Source organism: Dermacentor albipictus, chromosome 8 (assembly GCF_038994185.2).
Source record: "Dermacentor albipictus isolate Rhodes 1998 colony chromosome 8, USDA_Dalb.pri_finalv2, whole genome shotgun sequence".
Lineage (NCBI taxonomy): Eukaryota > Metazoa > Arthropoda > Arachnida > Ixodida > Ixodidae > Dermacentor > Dermacentor albipictus.
Window position 1 is genome coordinate 97,783,071 of NC_091828.1, and position 21,326 is coordinate 97,804,396.

At 49.6% G+C, this 21,326-nt stretch overlaps 1 protein-coding gene across 4 annotated transcripts in view; it reads right to left on the bottom strand.

Annotated features, from left to right (window-relative positions):
• Nucleotides 1–1,169: 1,169 nt before the first annotated feature.
• LOC135912938 (uncharacterized) overlaps nucleotides 1,170–21,326 on the bottom strand; it is a 46,109-nt gene continuing 25,952 nt past the window's right edge. For 2 of the 4 annotated variants that reach the window (XM_070523791.1, XM_065445556.1), the window contains 5 exons: nucleotides 18,575–18,687; nucleotides 16,129–16,267; nucleotides 10,863–11,054; nucleotides 4,370–4,498; nucleotides 1,170–2,165 (listed from right to left, as the gene is read on the bottom strand). In XM_070523791.1, coding sequence (XP_070379892.1) covers nucleotides 1,938–2,165; nucleotides 4,370–4,498; nucleotides 10,863–11,054; nucleotides 16,129–16,267; nucleotides 18,575–18,687 — 801 coding nt within the window. In that variant the 3' untranslated portion in view covers nucleotides 1,170–1,937. The remainder of the gene's footprint in view (nucleotides 2,166–4,369; nucleotides 4,499–10,862; nucleotides 11,055–16,128; nucleotides 16,268–18,574; nucleotides 18,688–21,326) is intronic. The other 2 variants (XM_065445558.1, XM_065445557.1) reach the window with 2 other exon arrangements.

The following is a 21,326-nucleotide window of genomic DNA, read 5'->3' on the forward strand; positions in this document are numbered from 1 at the left end:
GAGGCCGACGATAACGCCGACGACGACGCGAAACCCAGGAACGGACGCCAAAGAGCCATTTGTGTAGCCAGCCCTCCTCCACAGTCTCTCCTCCTCCCTTCCATCATCCTCCCTCGCCCGGAGAGCCGACAGCGCGCATGCGCGGCGGCGGAGCAGCAGATTCGTCGGCGAGCTCGTTACGAGGCCGACGACAACGCCGACGACGACGACGCGAAACCCAGGAACGGACGCCAAAGAGCTGCGCTCTAAAAAAAAAGTTAGTTCTGTAAACTGAATCGGTTAGAGCCTTCAAGCGGACCACTTTGAAACAGGAATTTGCAGTTTGCAGTTCTCGCAAAGGAAATGCGAAGCTTTAATAAAATGGAAACATCCGTGGCCTAGGAGTTTAAGACGATGACGGCGCTTCCACTTCTTCCGGATGTGACATTCTTAATTTTTTTCTTGACAATAGTTGTCCCCCAACACACTGACGCCTGAGGATGCGACACGTCGCCCATTTTCTAGGCGTACGAGCTAGCCGCGCTGCCAGTTTACATAGATACCTTGTTAGTAATGACTACCCGTCCGGCCTGAACCGGACCTATATATGTAATGCCGCCATGTCAGTCGATCACGCATTTCTTTCTTTGCATTCGAATGTCTGCGGCAAACCTCGAGAAAGAAAATACCGGATGTGTGCTAAGAGTAAGCAACAAGTACACCACGAAATTCAGTTCGCTTTATAATTCACTGTTTACAGCACAACGCACAGGAATCGCAACGATAGAACTTATAGCATTACAAGCTGTCGGGAAATCTGCGTTTTGGTGGACAAACACCGATAAGACGTGAAGAAACGCCCTCTGTAGCCAACCTGGGAAGAATACAGGAGTAATTAAGGCAGAAAGTTGGGCTAGTTGGTGTTGATGGATTTGCTAGCGCTCTGTCCTGTCCCAACGTTTTTCCTTTAGCGCTAGTAAAAATGTCTCAGCGAAGGATACAGGAGGCAGCCCTGTCCAGCTCAACCCTCGAGGACCAGCAAGCTCTCCTGGAAAGAGACAGGGCTCGGCGGTCTTAGCCAACGGAATCCCGGAATAAGGATCCGACCACCCGGCCTTCCCCTAACTTCCTTACCTTTTTCCCGTCAATCAAACGTTTTCAACACCATCAAGACGCAAAGAACACTTACGCGCTGGGTCATCAGTCCATTTTAATCTCATATTACGCGATTAAACAAATTAACAGTACAAGCTTAAAGAGATGCTACGCGGTTTACCGTGTAAGGTGTGCGCAAAAATAAACAAAATAGTTCGCAGCAGTGGTTTCACGCCGAGTCAGTATCTAACACCAACGTGTTCACGGTGACGCGCCTACCGTACCTGGTCACGGAGCCTGACACCCGTGGCGATGCGGTGTGAACGTGCAGGCGACAAAACTTTCTCCGGGAAACGACGGCTGTTACGAGTGTAGCGAAAGCCGACGACACGCGAGGACAGGAGTTTGGGGTGCGTGGCTGCGTGTCAAATTGTCCACTGACATCCGCAACGTCGTGTCTTGTCCCTTTTCAAACCACCAGCTGGCTAACCAACCTTACCAACCACTGAACACATTTCTCACCACCATTCGTATCGACGTGAGCGTACGACGTCTTCCAGGGAGCCCATCGTACTCCTGTGATTACAATGTCCATCGCGAGTATATCGATCGCTATACTCCCCCACTTTTCGCTATCCCGATCCTTGCTAAGTATGCATGACCTCAAGCATTGCCCACATACCGGAGTCCTTAACTCCCACTGGACCACCTACAAGCCGAGCCTTCAGATCACGAGGCCAACCATCACGTGACAGACTACGCGTAAAACCACCCTGATAGGCCTAGCTAGGCCTAACGCCCTGCCGACCGCTGCGCCCTCTAAGCGCAGCGATGCCACTTCGCCCACGCCTCGACCGCGACGCCTACCAATGCGTGATGCAGTCTTGCACGTCCGGTGCCGCTACGTAACTGCGGTTGAGGAAGCCGCGAATGTTCTCGAGGAACTGCGTCCTCTGGCTGGTGCCGTTGATGTTGAAGTGGTCGCACTTCACGCTGCCCTTGAAGCGGGCGTACCTCCAGACGTCGTACTCCACGTCGTACGCGGACACGGTGAAGTTCACGCGCAAGAAGATCCGCTTAGCGGTGCAAATCTGCGGAGAGAGAGAGAGAGAGAGAAATACCAAATTGATCTGTGTAAGGGTTGTGTTCGTGTAAAATAGTCGTACCCCCCACTTGGCAGCTCGAAATTAAAAAAAAAAAGACTGCTGAGGAAAAAAGAAAGAAAGATGAGACGACTGAAGGTGCCAATGCAGCTTGTATTCTATTTGATTCTGTATGCGCAACTTGCCGTGTCTTTGCACATGACTGCGAAAGTTGTGAAAAAAAAAAGAGTTGCTGTGGCACTCTCCACAGGTCATCATCATCATGCGCCTATTTTATGTCCACTGCAGGACGAAGGCCTCCCCCTGCGATCTCCATATATTACCCCTGACCTGCGCCGGCCGATTCCAACTAGCGCGCGCGAATTGACTAATTTCATCACCCGACCTAGTTTTGTGCCGTCCCCGACTACGCTTCTTTTCTCTTGGCCAGCAAAACTTTTTGTTGGGCTAGTTAGTGCATTACTGAAGTACTATAGCGCCAAACAGACGACACAGGAAGCGCTCGTCCGTGTCTCTTCTTCCTGTGTCGTCTGTTTGGCGCTATAGTACTTCAATTTTCTCTTGGCACTCATTCTGTAACCCTAATGCTCCACCGGTTACCTATCCTGCGCATTACATGACCTGCCCATCGGCTATAGCCGTTTGCCCTCTGATCCACGCCGCTCTCTTCCCGTCTCTTAACGTTACGCCTAACATTCTTCGTTCCGTCGCTCTTTGCGTGGTCCTAAACTCGTTCTCGAACTTCTTTGTCCGTCTCCAAATTTCTGCCCCATATGTCAACAGAGATCCGCATTCGTCGTGAAAGCCGTGCGCTGTGAACTTTTGCGGGTGACTGTACGTCGTTGTGGTGGTGGTGGCGCTTGCGTAGGGTCGCCCATAAAGTCCGGCAACTGCTTCGCTGTACCTCCTCCACTTTCACGGGGCGGAACGGTGGCGGATTTTTTTTTTATTTCGGGTCACTGCTAGTGTCCGACGAGGTCTTATAAGCAGGAGTGCATGTAGATACGTGTTAAGTCAGACAAGTGCATGTGCGCAACGACGAGATATAAAAAAGGGATCACCAATGTACGCGCGGTTGAAAAGAAGAAAAGAAAATTGGACGCAAACGGCGCGCTCCCGCCTGTACTTCGTCACGATCGGTAAAAAAAAGGAGTGCGGTTCGCACACGATCGAGGGCTATATACGGTGTGGCGCCAAAGTCAATCGCGATGAGCGCTTGGACTTCCAAGCGCCACAACTAAGATCCAAGTGTTTTTCTGTATCTTTTCTTTATTGGACTCATTGATTGTGCGTTAACATTGCTATGGCTTACTTGACTTTTCCCATATCCGCGTAAAGCGAATGAAAATGCCGTCCGTATACACTGTATAAAGCTTTCAAAATGATTTGCTTTCGCTTCACCTACACGTCCCATCCTTATGCCCATAGCTAGGGAGGATGTCAGTTGAACGTATATTATGGTGATTTCACGGATAACCATCTGGCTATCGCTGTGCCGCTAGTTGTACAACTTGAAGGAAGCAGGTGTTCGAACGCATGTCCAATCAACACGGATCTTGAGCTATAGGCTAGCATTCGCACTATCGATGTTTATTTAATTTATAAGCACCTTACAGAGCCCTCGTACGTGGGGCGTTGTGTAAGGACATCGGTGCAGTAAATACATATATAAAGGTAAATATACGTTAACACCTTCACGACGTAAAACAACGATGAGCGCAGTGAGGTGACATGGCATTTTGTGCTTCGATTGCGGCGTGTCGACATGCTCAGCGCTTGCCGCAGTATTCTTGAGCGCTCTACGTGCCATAATAGATGAATGAGAGAAACGGGTTTAAGAATAGAAAATTTTTTTTTTCGCGCGTGTAAGAAAATGCTTTCGTGCACCTAAAAAGCACTTTCGAATCTGCACATGCCAAAGCAACTGATCATCTGACTATTGCTTGCTGCACCGCCCTCCCCCCCCCCATCTTCCCATTTATATCAGGACCTTCACGCTATAAATAAATAAATAAACAAATAAATAAATAAATATTTATGAAGTGCCTGCCGTAATTTATCACTCACGGTCAACGCCGTGGACGCCGACGCCGACACCCGACACCGACGCCGACGACACCGGCTTTTCTGCGACACGAGCTCCTTAACGCTATCGCGTTAATAAATAAATTGTGACATATATGGTGTCATACCTTTATCCTCATGCCTGTGAGAGGGTCGAAGACTAGCGTGCGTCCAAGGGTCTTGTCGTATCCGATTCTCACGAAGTAGGTAGGGTCGTATCTCGAGTTGTTGCGAATGGTCCAGGACACGTTGCAAGCCTTTGGGTGCGTTGACAGAGAGGCGGGGAAGAATGCAAGAACTTGTTGAGCATTTGAATTAGCGGCACAGCGCAAGTGGGCATTTGGTTAGCGTGCAAGAGCAATAATGCCCGCATGTTGTCGTAATCGTAATTCGTCTACATGAAGCTAGATGAACCGATCACGGAAGCCCAACGGCGAACTTGGAATAATACATTTTCTCAGCGCAGGAGCTTCATAACTTTCCGCTTGTCTTTTTTGTTTCTGCTTTTATTTCATGTCTTAGCACGTGCTTCGCTCCCGGTTTGTGAGAGACATTGCAAGATCCGAAATACTTTTTTTTCCAAGCTACATTTTATTTTTGTACATCTTCCATTCTTCTGTAATAATTGTGATCTGCCTGTATTTTTTTTCTGCTTCTGCATGCAAGTTCTGTTCCTACTTGCTCGCTGTATGCCTTGCAATTGTTATTTCATCTTTGCGGCCTGACATCTTGCTGTGTCCTTCCTTCTTCTTTTAGTTCCCTCGTTCTCATCTTCAGCTTCCTATTCTATCCCCTCCTTCCCAAGCATCTGTGCCCATCTCGGTGACACTTGCTCACAGCCTGTTCCTTCCCCATTTCTCTCTTTATGTGTGCATGTTGTGCTTTCATATCAAATAACAACGATGAGAATATTTCACTTTCTTCCTAAACGTTTACCCGTTTAGCGCTTCTTTGTGTGCGTGCACGTTATTCGACCTCGGCTCGCAAGTGAAAAAAAAATATATGTAGAAAAAAATCTACGTAGTGATGTGTGCCACTGTGCTGAAATGCGTAGAGAAGTCGACGAGGATAGCAATAGGGGCTTGTTGGTACGGCATATCTTATTTATAATGCAAGCTTGGCACGGACAACAGAAGGCACATCAGAAGGACAACAGAAGGCACATCTGACACAAGCGCTGTGTGTGTCAGACGTGCCTTCTGTTGTCCGTGTCAAGCTTGCGCTATAACAAAATAAGATACGCGTAGAGAAATTGAACTGGAAAATTTTTCCACCACTACACTGGCCACAAGAGCGACGCGTCACTAAGGCACTGGGCACACCGCAATGGTTACACGCGATTGCAGTGTATACGCTGATGTATGTAACTTTTGACTTTTTTTTTTCTTGCTCTGTATACCGCATGAGTATCGACAGGTGCCCGCCACTATATATTGTTACGGAAGGATGCCCGCGCCCAATCTGCCACGGAGTCGTACGTCTCGTACATCCAGGACGTGCTGGCACTTTGTCGCAAAGCCGATCACGACATGACAGAAGCTGAGAAGGTCGGGCACGTGCTTACGGGCATTGCTGACGACGCGTTTAATCTGCTCACGTGCAAGAGCTGCTCTGCAGTTGACGCATTCATTAAAGAGTGCCGACAATTCGAGCGCGCCAAAAGCAGACGCGTCTTGCAACCATTCGCCAGACTTCCCAATACTGCCGCAACGTCGACGTGTGAAGATCAACCTGCACAGCAGCATGCGTCGCCATCAGAGGACGTGGTGCGAATCATTAGGGGTGAAGTGGGACGATGGCGCCCGCAGCTTTCTGTTCGCGTAGCCCTGATGCTACCACATTTTCAGTTCCTCTCGTACAAGCCATCGTTAAATTATGGGGTTTTACGTGCCAAAACCACTTTCTGATTATGAGGCACGCCATAGTGGAGGGCTCCGGAAATTTCGACCACCTGGGGTTCTTTGACGTGCCCCTAAATCTAAGTACACGGGTGTTTTCGCATTTCGCCCCCATCGAAATGCGCCGTGGCCGGGATTCGATCCCGCGACCTCGTGCTTAGCAGCCCAACACCATAGCCACTGAGCAACCACGGCGGGTTACAAGCCATCGTAGTCAGGAACTTGAAAACATTGGTTCACAATCTGTGTTTGCTGTCACTTGCCGAGAGAAATTACTCCGTCACTGAGTAGGAGTGCTTGGCTTTAGTTCGGGCTGTCGCCAAGTTCAGGCCATATTTGTACGGCCGCACGTTTTCGGTTGTCACAGACCACCACGCAGTCTGCCGGCTGCCTTCCCTACGGGACCCGACTGGACGGCTTGGTCACTGGGCTTTGCGGCTCCGGGAATTTTCATTTAGTGTCCATTACAAGACTGGACGCCTCCACTAGGACGCTGAATGCCTCTCGCATCACCCCGTGGATCGTCCCGATCCTGTTGCCCATGATGCGGTGACCTGCGTGATGGCTTTGACTGACATGACCGACATGCGCGCTGAACAACAACGCGACGCATGCTTACAGTCCATCATCGCCGAAGTGCAATCTGGCAGCGCCGACGGAACGTACCACATGTTCGTGCTGCATGACGGCATCCTCTACCGCCTCAATATCAACCCTGAATGCCCCGAGTTGCTCCTTGTGTTAAGAACGGCCTGCTGAGGTGCAATTTTTGCCAGCCAGTTGCGACAGCGGCGTCAAACTTTTCCTGGAAGGCCGCCGCAAGCCTCTAGCCACGGCGTCACTAAGTCGACTGCGTCCGGAGGACAATACGCGCGTCCTCGACCCTCCGTCGCAGGAGCCGAGATGAGTTCGACGAAACAGGCTTTGTGCCGGAACACGACACCGCCTACCCGGTCTGCCGCGAGCGGGGGAGTCCCCGAGGGAACGTAGCTCAGGGCTCCTTCCCACGCGCCATTCGAGACGCAAGACAATGGGCAACCGGCCGCGCTGCAGGGGTCCGCTCGGGGAATAAAAGGCACCTTTCCTGACGTATGCCCCGAGTTCGGCGAAGACCGCCTGACCTCGGTTGAGGACCGTGAACCTGTGCGAAAGTGTGTGTGTGTGTGTGCGTGTGTGCGTGCGTGTGTGTGTGTGTGTGTGTGTGTGTGTGTGCGTGTGCGTGTGTGTGTGTGTGTAATCTCTCGTGCAGAGAGGCGACTCGTTTACGATGACTAATCGAACGTTTCGCTCACTTTGGGATCGAGGGAGAACCGAGTGTTTATAAACCGCTGTTGCGCGTCTGCTCGAGTACTTTCTCTCGCAGTCATGCTAGACTGATGAACTGCAACGTCCTTATGTAGATACTGTAAATAAACCCATATTCCTCGTTCTCGATGAGAACCAGTTTTTCCCTTCATCAACGTCCTCAGCGTGGATAAGTTGGCCGACGGCACGGGCCAGCGGCCATCTAATTCATTCCCGACTCCAATCTTGACAACTGGTTACGAACGGTGGGATTGAGCCCCCAATCCTGACACTTGTCCTTCCTCGTCACCTGCGACCCGTCGTTCTCGAACAACTTCATGATGCACCGATGGCGAAACACCTTGGAGTTTTGCGTACATACGACCGCGTACGACGCCGGTTCTTCTGGCCGGGTCTCTACCGCTATGTGCGTCGTTATGTCGCAACGTGCGAATTGTGTGAGCGCCGGAAGAAACCTCCCCTGGCACCTGTCGGCCGACTCCATCCCACTGAACTTCCCTCTGAACCATTCTTTCGCGTAGGCCTTGACCTGCTTGGCGCTTTTCCGACAACGACTCGAAAGAACAAGTGGATCGCCATCGCTACTGATTACGCGACATGCTACGCGATAACAAAGGCATTGGCGACTAGTTTCGCAAGTGACGTCACCGATTTTCTCCTCCACGACGCCATTCTCCACCGCGGTGCACCTCAACAGTTAATCACAGATAGCGGCCGCTCGTTCTTATCTCGAGTTGTCGACGACCTCCTCCGCTCTTGTGCCACTGAGCACAAGCTGGCCATCGCCTACCACCCACAAACGAACGGTCTTACGGAACGTCTCAAACGAACGATCACAGAGATGCTGTCGATGTACGTCTCCAACGATCACCGTGAAGACGCCACGCTTTCTTACGTGACGTTCGCGAATAACTAGTCCCGACATGACACCGCAGGATATTCACCCTTTTATCTCTTGAATGGTCGCGACCCCAGACTGCTGTTTGACACCATCCTGCCTTCTGTACCACGTGTTGCAACTGAGTACGCTCGTGAAGTCATCGATCGCGCTCTCATGCCATGTCAAATCACCCAATCTCGTTTATTAGCCTCGCAACATATACAGAAAGAGCGTTACGACCGCTGCAATCACGATGTTAAGTTCGCACCAGGTGCTTGGGTGCTCTGCTGGGCACCATATCGTCGGGTCGGCCTTTTGCAGAAGCTTCTCTCTCGCTACACAGGGCCTTATGAAGTCCTACGCCAACTTAACGACGTCAACTACGAGATTTCGCCGCTACACTTTGATGCATCCTCAAGTCAGACGCCTGTCGACGTTCGCTCGCAATTCTTCACCTACCATGCGCGAGACGTCATTTCGCCACCCGGGGGTCCTGTTACGGAAGGATGAAAGAAGAGAGAGGAAGAAGAAGATCGGAGACGCTGACTGCTGCGTGTTGTTGGTTGTCTGCCATCTTAACTATTCTGAGTCGTGCTGTATATATATGGTGGAGGAGGAGATAACATTGTTGGGTCCTGAGGAACCCCTTCCCACCCACTCTTGGTTTAGTGGTCGGCAGGGGTCGCGCGCCGCACCCACGTTGGGACGGGAAGCCCGTGAGCCTTCGCCCTTTCGTGAGCCCTCTGGACGGCCCGGAGCTGGGTCTGGTGGTCGTCGCTTCGCAGGGCGTCCATCCAGTCTTCTTCTTTGCTGAACACGGTGCCGCTTAACGCGGAGCATTGCCAAAGCATGTGCGATAGCGAGCAGTACGATTCGCCGCAATCCGGACATTGCGGCTCTACGTCCGGTGAATAAAGGCTCATTCTACCTCTCGAGGGGAACGACCTTGTTTGCAGCATTCTGAATATAGATCACTGTGGTCTAGTGAGTTTAGCGTGGGGGAGTGGGAAGGTCCTCCTTGACAGCTGATAGTGCGTTGTTATTTCGTTGAAGGTGAGCAGCGGGTCTCGGTGCCTCTCTCCCTCCCCGCCACTTCGCTCGCCACGATCGCCGCGGTGCGTGAGTCCTGGTGCGTGTCCGTGTGCCAGCTCGTTGGCGTTGGGAAAGTCGGGGTGCACGTCGGTTCCCATGTGGGCTGGAAACCATTTGAGGATGTGATGACCCGGGGCTCCCTCACTGCCGAGGACGGCCGCCGCTTTCCGCGATATCGAGCCTGAGGTGAATGCTCTGGCCGCCGATCGCGAATCTGTGTATACGTAAGGACGTTCGGGGTCCCTCATTGCCATGGCTATTGCCACCTGTTCGGCCACCTCGGACGTTACCCCCTTGACCGATGCTGCGTTAATGATCCTACCATCCCAGCGTATCGAGGCGGCCGCGTACCGGTCGCTGCGCCCGTATACTGGGCCGCGTCTACAAATGCCGCCAGTCCCGGACAGTTGGCGGTCGATTTTAGCAGTGCCCGGGCCCTCGTCTTTCGGCGCCCCTCGTTGAATTGCGGGTGGACGTTTCTCGGAAGCGGTTCTACCTTGAAAGTGCCCCTGACCGCCACGCTGAGCGCGACGCTGCGTGCGTTGCACTCTGCCTCTGCATTTATCCCTGTTTCTTCTAAGATGCGTCTGCCGGCCATGGTGGTCGACAGCCGCACTACCTGTGCCTTGGTCTGTGCTTCGATGATTTCTGCTAGCGAATTGTGGACCCCTAGCCGATCGAGCCGCTCCGTGCTTGTACTGATCGGAAGACCTAGCACCCTCTTGATGCTCTTGCGCATCAGTGTGTCTATCTTGGCCGCGTCTCTCTTGGTCCATTTTAGCGCCGAGGCTACGTAATTTACGTGACTCATGAGGAAGGCGTGGAAAAGTCTGATGAGATTGTTCTGGTAAATATAGTTTTTATATACTCGCAACATCCCCGTTACAATATTATGCCTTTAGTCCCAGGCTCCTGGGCATACAGGTAGTCCGAAGTAAATGAGAAAAAATTAAAATCGAATTGAAATTTATATGCCGTGTGCTATTTAGCATTTCACCTGTTAAATTTACAATGTACCAGACTGCTGACTGCCTTTTGTCAACCATTCATTCACCTTTACCCATTGTACGTGCGGTAGTGTATGTGTATCAAATATTTCGTCCAATAACTAACAAATGAACTAGCTGACTGACCGACCGACCGACCGACCGACCGACTGACTAATTGACTAATTAGCTTCCCAGCCAACTAACGACCCAATCAAATATTTCTTCCAATAACTAACTAACGAACTAACTTCTCAACCAACTAACTACCCAATCAACTAACTAGCTACCTAACTAGCAAACTAACTAACCACAATCTTGGATGCAAATTACGTTGGCGACGCGGTACGTCCGCAGGGAGAACAACAACAACCCGTTTATCTGTTATAGCTCGACGCTAGTATTCGTCTCCAGTGGCGACAAAATTTTTTTGATAGATCGAGCGAGTGGGCGAGCTCACTTTGCCGGGGCTGATGTCCGGAGGGACGCCCGGGTCCATGCACGGGTTGAACAGCCCGAAGTTGCCGATGGCGGTGACGTTGGGGTCCGGGTGGCGCGGCCGATACCAGCGCGCCTTCATCGTGAACGAGAAGGAGAGCGCGGACAGTATGCCCCTGTCCCATATCATCTGCAGCAGCCGGCCAGAGTCGTTCTGGTCGACGAGGCAGAGAGAGAGAGAAAAAAAATCAACGCGTGCTTCTTTAATGTAAAGAATGGTTTCGAAAAAAACTGGAGGACGCTTAAGCTTCGCCTTCAAGAGTGGAACGCGACAGCGTTCCCGTCGACCCGCCAAGGGATGTAAGACAATGGGCTTCGGCGCAGCGACTACGCGCCCCGCATCGGACGCGGTGAGCGTCGAGCAACGCAGCGTTCGGCGCGGCAACGAAATGTGCGCCTGAGCAAGCGACGCACGCCTGAGCCGTAGAAGAGCTCGTTTCTAAGGCAACACCGCACTCACTAGAAACGCGTTTGTACGACTTTGAAGCATGGAACTCGTGGCTCAGTGGTAGCGCCTCCGTCTCACACTCCGGAGACCCTGGTTCGATTCCCACCCAGCCCATCTTGCAAGTTGTTTTTTATTCATGAAGGGCCTGCTGGGATTTATCGCTCACGGCCAACGCCGCCGACACCGACGCCGACGACACCGGCTTTTCTGCGACACGAGCTCCTTAACGCTGTCGCGTTAAAAATACATATGCGTACGAAGCGCGAGGAAATCGCTCGAATCTTCCAAGTATGCAGGTACACGTATGCGCGGTTATACTTGCAGATAACGTTGCTTTATTAGTACGCCAAATAGTTATCGGTGATCCAATCAGAACGACGTATGTGTCGGGTTGGTTGAAGGAAGCACCCCGTATACCCTGCAGTGTGCCTTTGTCAGTCACTTCGCACCGACGTGTACACGCATTGCACACCTTCGTTGATTTTGATAAAGACTATATTCAACAGTCGCCAAACTTGGGAATTCTCAGTTCTTACAATTTGAAGCAGCCTTACTAATATACTCAGAGCTTGCGCAGACTATGCTCTCGATCATGAATACAAATATGCTCTCGATCATGAATACAAATATTTCAATTCATAATAATGTGTATAGCTAACTTCTTTCTTCTATAAGCCATGCATGCATAATTAACACGGCAATTACATTGATATACCTACAATTCAACACGTGATGTGTTGCTGTAATATAGATGCATGCATATCCATAGTTTTACTTGTATAAATAATTTCTCAGAAGGATGCATTCTTTCACACACTCGGCAGTTACATTTTTATATGGTGTTGGAGTTGCTCGGTGACCTTTAATAATTACGATGGGTCCCGGAAATTGTCCAAGTGGGAAATATATACTGTTTAGGCGCGCTATATACGCTAGGTAAGTCAAAGTGCTCTCAGAAGTGCGCTTTAATTACGTGAACCAGCAAAAAAAGAAAGAGTCGACCTAAGCGTTGACACTAACGAAGACAAGACCTAATGATTCGATGATTAAATGATCGTTATGTATCCCGCATTTCGATGGGGGCGATATGCGAAAACACCCGTGTGCTTAGATTTAGGTGCACGTTAAAGAACCCCAGGTGGTCAAAATTTCCGGAGTCCTCCACTACGGCGTGCCTCATAATCAGAAAGTGGTTTTGGCACGTAAAACCCCAAATATTATTATTATTCGTTATGTATCTCTCTATTCTGTCTCTTTCAGGTTCAGTATTCAGTCATTTCGTATCTTATTTGTATCGTACTTCGCGCTTAATTACGTGGACCTCGTCTTTTTTAGGGTCGACACTTTCTTTTGACCAAGATGCTACGTAGGCTGATTCCGGAGATGGTGCTGTCTGCGGTGAAGTATAGTTAATTTTCGGTTATATTGACGCTAATTACACATGTACCGTTAATTTTACCTAGTCTACGACTAATTCTCGCTTGTCTCGTTGAGACCACAATCTCGATACCTTTTGCGACTCACAACGATGCTCTGCAGGTGCGAAAATGCCGTTTTCTCTGGAAGTGGTTCCAAGATACCCAGATCCTAGATACGCTAACCCGTGTCAAGTCGGCAAACAAGATCCCGTCTTCAAAAACAAGGGTAAGGCGAATGCTTCGTACGGTCATAGCGTCTCGACAAGAGAATTTGTGGCCTTAGTGGTGAAATAGTAGGTGACCTTGAATGAATTACCTTCCGTCTTGTCGAGACGACGGAGAGAGTTAGCTTGTCTGTGAACATTATACCGTTCGCCGAATATCGGAATACTGGTGACCTCGACGTAAGTAGAAGCAATAGTGACGTCATTTGGTGATGTTTAGTTTAGCCAGAATGTACAAAACTATCCAACAAAACGGTCATCATTGCATAGTAAATGATACGTTTCTTTAAATTAAAAAAATAAATACGATTAATACATCCAAAAGAGAAGATACAGAAGCAGTTAACAAGAACAGCTACGATTAGTAGAATTCCACGTTTACTGCCGACAGGTTCACCAGGCCAACTGCGCATGAGTAATCGGCAATGTTGCTTATATTAATGTACCTACCGCAAGAAAGAAGCAAACATTCGTGCTGCCGTCTCTATTGTATTTGTGTTTTGCTCCTGCCTCGCTCTTTTCCCATCGTATCTAGAAAACTACTTTGCATCGACTTTTCCGACATGGACCTGCATGATGCGGGGTAAGTTCTTGCAACACGTGTTCTTAAACAGTCGACGGCTTCTGGCATGGCTTACTAGAGTGAACGGAGTGTGGGAAATCTCCAAAACGGTGGATGCAGTGTGGAGTTCACTTTTGGTTAGAATGGGCTGTCTGACGCTCTGAATCGTTGCAACCCAGCTGAAAGGATAATGTACAACAGCAACACGGGAGTTCTACTCAGAGGCTTACAGGGGACACCAAAGGAAAACAGCGAGGCGGGCTAAACCGAAAGAGTGTTCGCTTAGAGGTCTATCACCGTTTTCTGTGTACCAGTATATATCATTGTTGAGTAGTAAATTGCCGCTGAAGGTGCTGCCGCTGCTTCCTCAACTTGAACCGTCCGCCTCGAGACTGAGGAGTTGACGTATTCTCCACGTGATCGCAAAACACGTCGCACGTGGGCGACGAGCTCACACTTAAAACGCGCTTGAATGCTTAGACTGGTTCTCCTCTATCGTCACTCTAGACCGCTCCAGCTAAACCAAACCAGCGCAACGCTTGTTCGCGTCTCGCTCCAGCTAGCATGATAGCGGCTAAAAGGGCGTGGAGAAAGAGGAGACACTCGCAAAACATGCCGCATGCGCGCGATGAGCTCACACTTAAAATGCGTTAGGATGGTTAGAGTGATACTCCTCCAAAGTTCATCTCGCGGCCGCGGTTAACCAAAACTCCATCTGCTTCCCATTCTTATTGACTGAGTATGATGGTGGCTGTCTCCACAGGCCTCCGCTCAAGCAGCGCTTTGTTTCCATTTATGGTATCGGTGGCGTCATCGGTGAACAGACGACACGCGCGCTACCCTGGCGCCATCTCGTAGCCATCGTCGCCGCAGAGCCTGTTGCGCGACACTACGCTTCTCACGCTTTCGCCATATCCTCCTCCTGCGCTTTCCTCCTAGCGTTCCCTTCGCTATCACCGTCTTTCACTCCCTCGCCCTCTCTGCAGCGCTCCGCGTTCGCTCCTTAAGAGGAAGCTTCAGCTCGTGCCCAACTCCGACGCGGCCTATTCAAGTACATCTAAAACGCAAAAACGTTTTTATGAGATAACCCCTGGACCGATTTTGATGAAATTTGTTGCATTTGAAAGAGAAACTTAAATTCTAGTGACTGTGGGAAGCGGAATTTAGATTTAGGGCTTGGATTTTCTGAAAACGATTTTCAAATATTTGACCGCTTAAAAAAATAGAAGCACGAAGTTTACAAATTCATAGTTCTGCATGAAGACCAGATATCGCGGTTCTGTAAACGGCATCCATTAGATCATTCAAATGCGGACAAACTCAATGTGTCATTTTACATCTTACGTGAATTCGTTACATTGGTTACAACGGTTTTGCAAAAGTTGTATTTCCCTATGTTTAAATTTTTTTTATATTCATGTGTAACATATCAATTTTGTCCGCTTTAGATGTACTATTAGATGCCATTCACAGAATTGTATTATCATTTTTAGTGGTTGAGTTACAGAGCTGTAAACTTGATAGTTTCGTTTCTTGAAAATCTTCAATTTTTGCCAATTTTTAGTAAAACATTGACGACCTAACTCAAAAATTCGAAACCAACAGTCACTAGATTTTAGGCTTGTCTTGTAAATGCAACAAACCTCGTCTAATTTGGTGCAGTGGTTGCCGAGAAAAACGAATTCTGCTTTTACGTGTATTTAGATAGGAGCACTCGAGCTAAAGCTTCCTCTTAATCCTTCGCTATGCTCGTTCGTTACGTTACGTGGTCGCCGACACTCGCCGCAGGAACGGACGCTTAGGAGCTGCGCTCTAAAATTACGTTTAGTAAAATTCGCCGTGTCAAAACCTTGCGATGTGTTCCACGTGTCCTGCCCACGTTACATCTTCCGAGAAGTATAGGCCAGGATATACTTGTAGTTAGACACTGTCACAAGTGACACATTGGAATGTTCTCGCGCCTCACATTGTGTTGCACTGTCAAGGCGCCACTTTCAAAAAAAGTATATTGAAGGCTGTTTCTTGTGACAAAAGTCCCGCCCTTCAGGTAATGCCCATTAGGTCGGTCATTTGTGGTGTAAACAAAAACAAACAAATAAACAACCTATTGACGTTAACGAAACATTAGCTTGACTGAATTAGAGAGTGTTTTCGAGAAAAAGCAAGTATAGCGACACTTGAAAACATTTAGGCAGCGTATCCCTCGCACACCAGCTGATACATGACATGTCACAGTAATGGTGTGGTGCGGTAAAGGCGAAGTTGCACAACGCGGACGTGTTTACCTTTAAGTAGATAGAAATATCAGCTCTGGTGCCGCCATCTAGCGACGCTGCGTTCAACGAAAGAGCTCAGGACCGGTGCTAAAGGGGCCTGCATCACCCAATCTCGGAGGACATGGGCGAACACTAAAGAAATAGAAAATTGGGCACCAACCACACTGTGAAGATGGTTGCCCAGCGAAGCTGTGGTGTCACCTGATCCGATAGGCCAGTATGACGTAACCTTGAACTGGTTCTTGCTGAGCCTGAGTGCACGATGTCGTTTCTAATGCAAAATGTAGAAATATCACTTACCACGGACTGAAAGTAGCGCGCCGTTACGTTTGCGGGGAAACTGTATATGGAGGTAGGCATAATGAGGCATTCCGGCAGGCTGTGATCTTCGATGGAGACGTGGCTTATGGCAATGAATATGTGCGGAGTGAAGAAGGTCCTGCGAAGAAAGCACGAAAAACAAGATAAAGCTTCGCTTATTATCGGACTGTTTATAGAGCCCTCTCAGAGCCGTCAAAATCGTAGTGACGCAGCACCTTTTAAAGTCAATACTTATCGTCATCCAGTCTGCTGCAATTGTCAGAAAAAATACTTGCTTGATCAATTGCATAAACGCATAAACTTGCATCAGAACCTACACGTACATAGGTAGAGTAAATTTTGTTACAGCGAAACCGTATATGGTTAGCCGATTCGTCCATCTGTCGCCTCTACGCCGGAAACTTCTCTGGCGCAACCCAATGCGCATGCGCGAAAAAAGAAGAGACATAGGCGTGCCATTGGCAGTGCCAGTAGTGACGTCGTTGCTCTCCGTCGCAGCCAAGCGCGCGCGCAGCAGTTTCTCTCCGACTCCGAAATGGATAGGCCCCGCGTCATACGTATACTCCTGCGGAGCAGGCAGCCTTCGATCAGCAATGAAGCGAGCAGCACAGGGAAGGAGCTCGTCTACGCCGTCCCGGTTCTGTAGCCTGGGCACAAGAACAGGCTCGTGCAGCCGAGCGCATTCATCAACTGCGTACCGAGGATCCGGCAGCGTGCCAAGCCATCGTTCAATGAACCGTCGGGATTAACCCAGTGATAAACACTGGGGACGCACGTTTCAGCGTCGCTGCTTAACCACCTGTACGAAGTGCTTGCGTGGTGATTTTATTTAGTTCATTCAGATAAAATCGTCTGTTGCTTTCCTGAACGTATAGATACAAGGCTAATGTGCGGCAGTTCCTCGCTTCAACCTCTCATTCTGGACTGCCGCGTCATCTGGTGGCATTTGAAACGCACAACATGCTCATCTTTTGTTGACGGTGGTGGCGCACCAGTACGTCTTAGACAAAGCGTCAATTTCTCTGAAACCAGTGGCAACGAAATTAGAATTGACATATGGTGTCGCCTGGGTCTAGTTTAGTTTACACCAGATTAATTCAGCTTATAGTTCCTGCTTCAATTTTGAAAATGACGAAAGCTGCTGTCCACAGGAGTGGACACATGGTCTGAAAAAGTTATACGTCCTGACAGCACCGAAACAGTATTCTTTCAGATCGGCGAGTTCAAGCTGGTATGGCTGGATAAATTTTAATATACTAGCCTCAAAAGATGTGCCCGAAAAAAATTTGCCAGCTAAAATTACAGTTGAGCGCTAAGTGATGCGAAACATTGTTGATTGGTAGTAGCAGGTTCTCACGTACATAACGTTGTAATTTTCTGGAGCGAAATGTACGCCACAGGTTGTGAAGGGGAAATCATTATATTACATCGCATCGTAGAGATGATGGCTACATATACAATTTCACAATTTTATATTGTTAGAGCATGTAAAATTATATATTTGTACGTCACTTTACACATTTACTCTATCTACATTGGTTCACTGATTGTGGCTTCGACCACGTCTTGACCAGTAACATCACGGCTGATTTCCCTGGTGGATTTCACCGGTTAGGGCGGAGCAAGCCCAATGTACGTCATTGCTGACGTCAATGCGCACTTGTGCAGGAATGCAGGTGCACCGAGCCTAGGACCCGGGAGTGGATGAGTCAAACGATAAGTGATTCAACAGTTTCATTGGTCCTCGAACTACCGAGTCTGGAGCTCAGATTGAGCGCTTTCTGGACGCCTATTGGTAACGGCTGTGCGCTCCAAATGTAGTCCTGGGTCACTGTTTGAAACACTTGACGGCACTGCCAACGGGATGGGCCTTCGTCAGCGGTCAGATACCTGGCAGAAAAAAAACCTATCTGTGTTTGACAAAAATTATTCGCATTAAGAGAAGAACCTAACGACGCGAGCGCATGCGTGTATTTCCTTTTCCTTCGTCTATGTCCTTTCGCACTTATATTACATTCCTAGTATTGCATTACGGCGAACATGAAGCGCCCCTCAAGTGGCCTAATCGTAAATTTCGGTTATGAATTAGCCAGAGGTTGTAACAATTCCAGGGGGGGAGGATAGGTATAGCCATAATTTTTCAGAAGGGTTCGATAACAGCGGTGACAAAAGCAAATTCATCAACATGCAATCCTCCACTTAATTTGGTGTATATATGTGGAACTCAGTAGACCTCTTGCATACTGCCGACAATCATGTGCCGACATTGGCTTTCCGCCTCCATCATGAAGGGTATAGGCGTGCGACCAAACGAACACAGGATGGGCGCAGGAAACTTTTTTTTAATGCTAACGCATAAAAAACGGGATTATACACGTCCTGCGGTATAGTTTTCGAATACACCGAGTGGACGCCGTTCACTCACTCGAGTAGCTCCAGTAGTTCGGGCCACTGGTTCTCGGGCAGCGGGATGCCCAGTGCGGTGGAAGGCTGGATGTCCGAGAAGTTGGGCTTCAGGTGCCAGTACGTGTCCAGACTCTGCGTATAGTGCAACGAGGTTCAACAGCACTTTCTTCTACAGTTGCAGCCCGCCCAGCTCTTTCATTGCTCACACTACATCGTGTTGGCCCCCACTCGATTCAACGTTCCTTACTATCACACTCCGACTCTGGAAACCTAGGGAGAATTGAGAGCCGGTTGGAGCTGGTACGCGTTTTTCGCAAGACCACAGGAACGGCGCACGATGGACCAAGTACACCGAAGAAACACAACGTGGTAGCTGACTCGCCACTGAAATTTTTATCGGGAATGCATTGAGTAAATGCTCACGAACCACAACGCGTGTGCCAGGAAGTGCGAAAAACAAGCAAATTTGCTTGAATTACAATGTCAATGTATACAAAACCTCAGCGGGAAAACTCAGTGGCAGTGCCTATAGGCTCTCCTGGATTGATAGACGGAGCGTAAGGTAACCTCCCTACCCCCCCTACCCCCTCTCCCGAATCTGCTCAATGGGCCGCGAGGCAGGCTGTGGTGGAAGCCTCCGGAAATACTACTGACCACCCGAGCAAGGAGAAACGCTTGATCACTTCAAACCGGTATAAGCTATGCTTCCAGAACTTCCCTCTCGTGTATTTAGCCAGGCAGGGTTTGCTCAGTGGCAATGGAATAAACGCAAAACTCCCCTTTTCCCAACTCTCGCGTCGCAACCGCAGTTCCGAAAGGTCCTTGTGACGTCAAGAACTTCGGACTGTTTTCTTGTATTCGGATCCACTTTCGTTCAGGAGCAGTTCTAGGAACCTGCTAGGTACATTGTTTGAAACTTTTAAAGTGCTACACGTGCTTGTTTATTAAAGTGGAAAGTTGGGCTAGTTGGTGAGTGATCATCATACCTTGCTGGTGAAGCAGCGCACTGACACGGACACAGTGAAGACAAACAGAGAAGCGAGTGTCGTCTTTTCCTGTTTGTCTTCACTGTGTCCGTGTCAGTGCGCTGCTTCACCAGCAAGGTATGATGTGCTTGTTTATCGTTACATGGTTAACCGGACAAGACCAAACGCTGTCGAAATCAGTGACGTCACGGGAAGATGGTGCGGGAATGCCAATGTGAGGGCGCCACCCGTCTTTTGCGTTTGCCTCATTTGATTATGATGATGATGATGATGATGATGATGATGATGTCCCCTTTGAAACTGGGCGGTGACAGCTAGTCACCCAGCCTGCTTGAGTAAATCAGGTATGCTATTACATGCATGATTTTCATTCTATCATTTTTGTGTACAGCGCCTTAATTTTTTTTACCTTCCTCAAAACTTATTAACTACCTTCTGGCCGACTACCAGCGTCATCTCGCGATTAAAGCCCCTGCATCTACGCGCCACCGCCGGCCAAGCTAAGTACCGCCAACCTACCCTCCTCCTCCACGCTCCTCTCCTCTCACCCCCTTAGCTTCCGGCGTGAAGCGGAACTTACGTAGCTTCAACTTCCTGTTCCGAGTGCAAGTGACGCTATGTTTTTTAGCGTTGTTTACTTTCGCGTCGATAGAGAGGCTTTAATTGCACCAGCTGCGGTTGAAACTGTGAATGCGATTCCATCCAAGAACCACCGCCTATTGTAATCGGCGATCTGGTCGTGTTCGCTGCTTCGCGTCAACCTGCGACGGGTTGTGCCACGAGAGACAACGTACAGTGGAATGTAGTGCCTGGGCGCTTGGAGACCGCTCCCGTTTTTCGTGCATTTGGAAAACAGCGGCCGCAAACTACTACTTCAGCGGAATACAACAGCTTGTCCCCTTTGAATTCTTCTTGTTTTGAAGCATACATCCCCTCCAGCCAGCACGTATGGAGGGACTTATCGGTCGTTATCGGTCGTTATCGCCGAGAGGCGCGGGTGTTTTCCAACATGCCGGACACATGCAGCAGCCGATGATGCAGCCACAGTCCATGGCTCTCCGCACTTTGTCAGCGAAAGAGGACGACAGGCAAAGCGTGTGGGCGCAGCGTACGCAAACAAGCGCGTAGATGCACGCGAATGACGCTTGGTGGAATGGCTAGTGCGAGCAACTCAGATTTGCACCGGTTGCTTAGCACGGACGTCTCACCATCGTCTGCAATGGGAGCGGAAATTCTCGCAGCGCAACTCCAGGAAGCGGAAACGCCGGAACCGGAAATACCGGAAGCGGAAATGCCGGAACCGGATTTGGTGTGAGGGGAAAAGGCGGCGCACACAAAGGTTGGCGCTACTTAAGAGAGCGGCGGTGGCGCGTAGATGCAGGGGCTTTACTCGCGATAACAGCGACCTCTCTGCTGTTGAAGAAGCGTAATTTACTAATACCGCTTGACTTATTACGCCTTGTTTACGTGTACCGGAGCTCAGAGCCGGCGCTCCCAAAGCTAAAGGAGCCCGCATCACCCAATCTCAGAGGACATGTATGAAGGACTGCTAGCAATAAAAAAAAATCTGGCTCTGCAATAGCTGGTCAACTACCTTCACAGCGTGGATTGGAGCCCAATTTTTTTAGAGCGCAGCTCTTTGGCGTCCGTTCCTGGGTTTCGCGTCGTCGTCGTCGTCGGCGTTGTCGTCGTCGTCGGCGTTGTCGTCGGCCTCGTAACCAGCTCGCCGACGAATCTGCTGCTCCGCCGCCGCGCATGCGCGCTGTCGGCTCTCCGGGCGAGGGA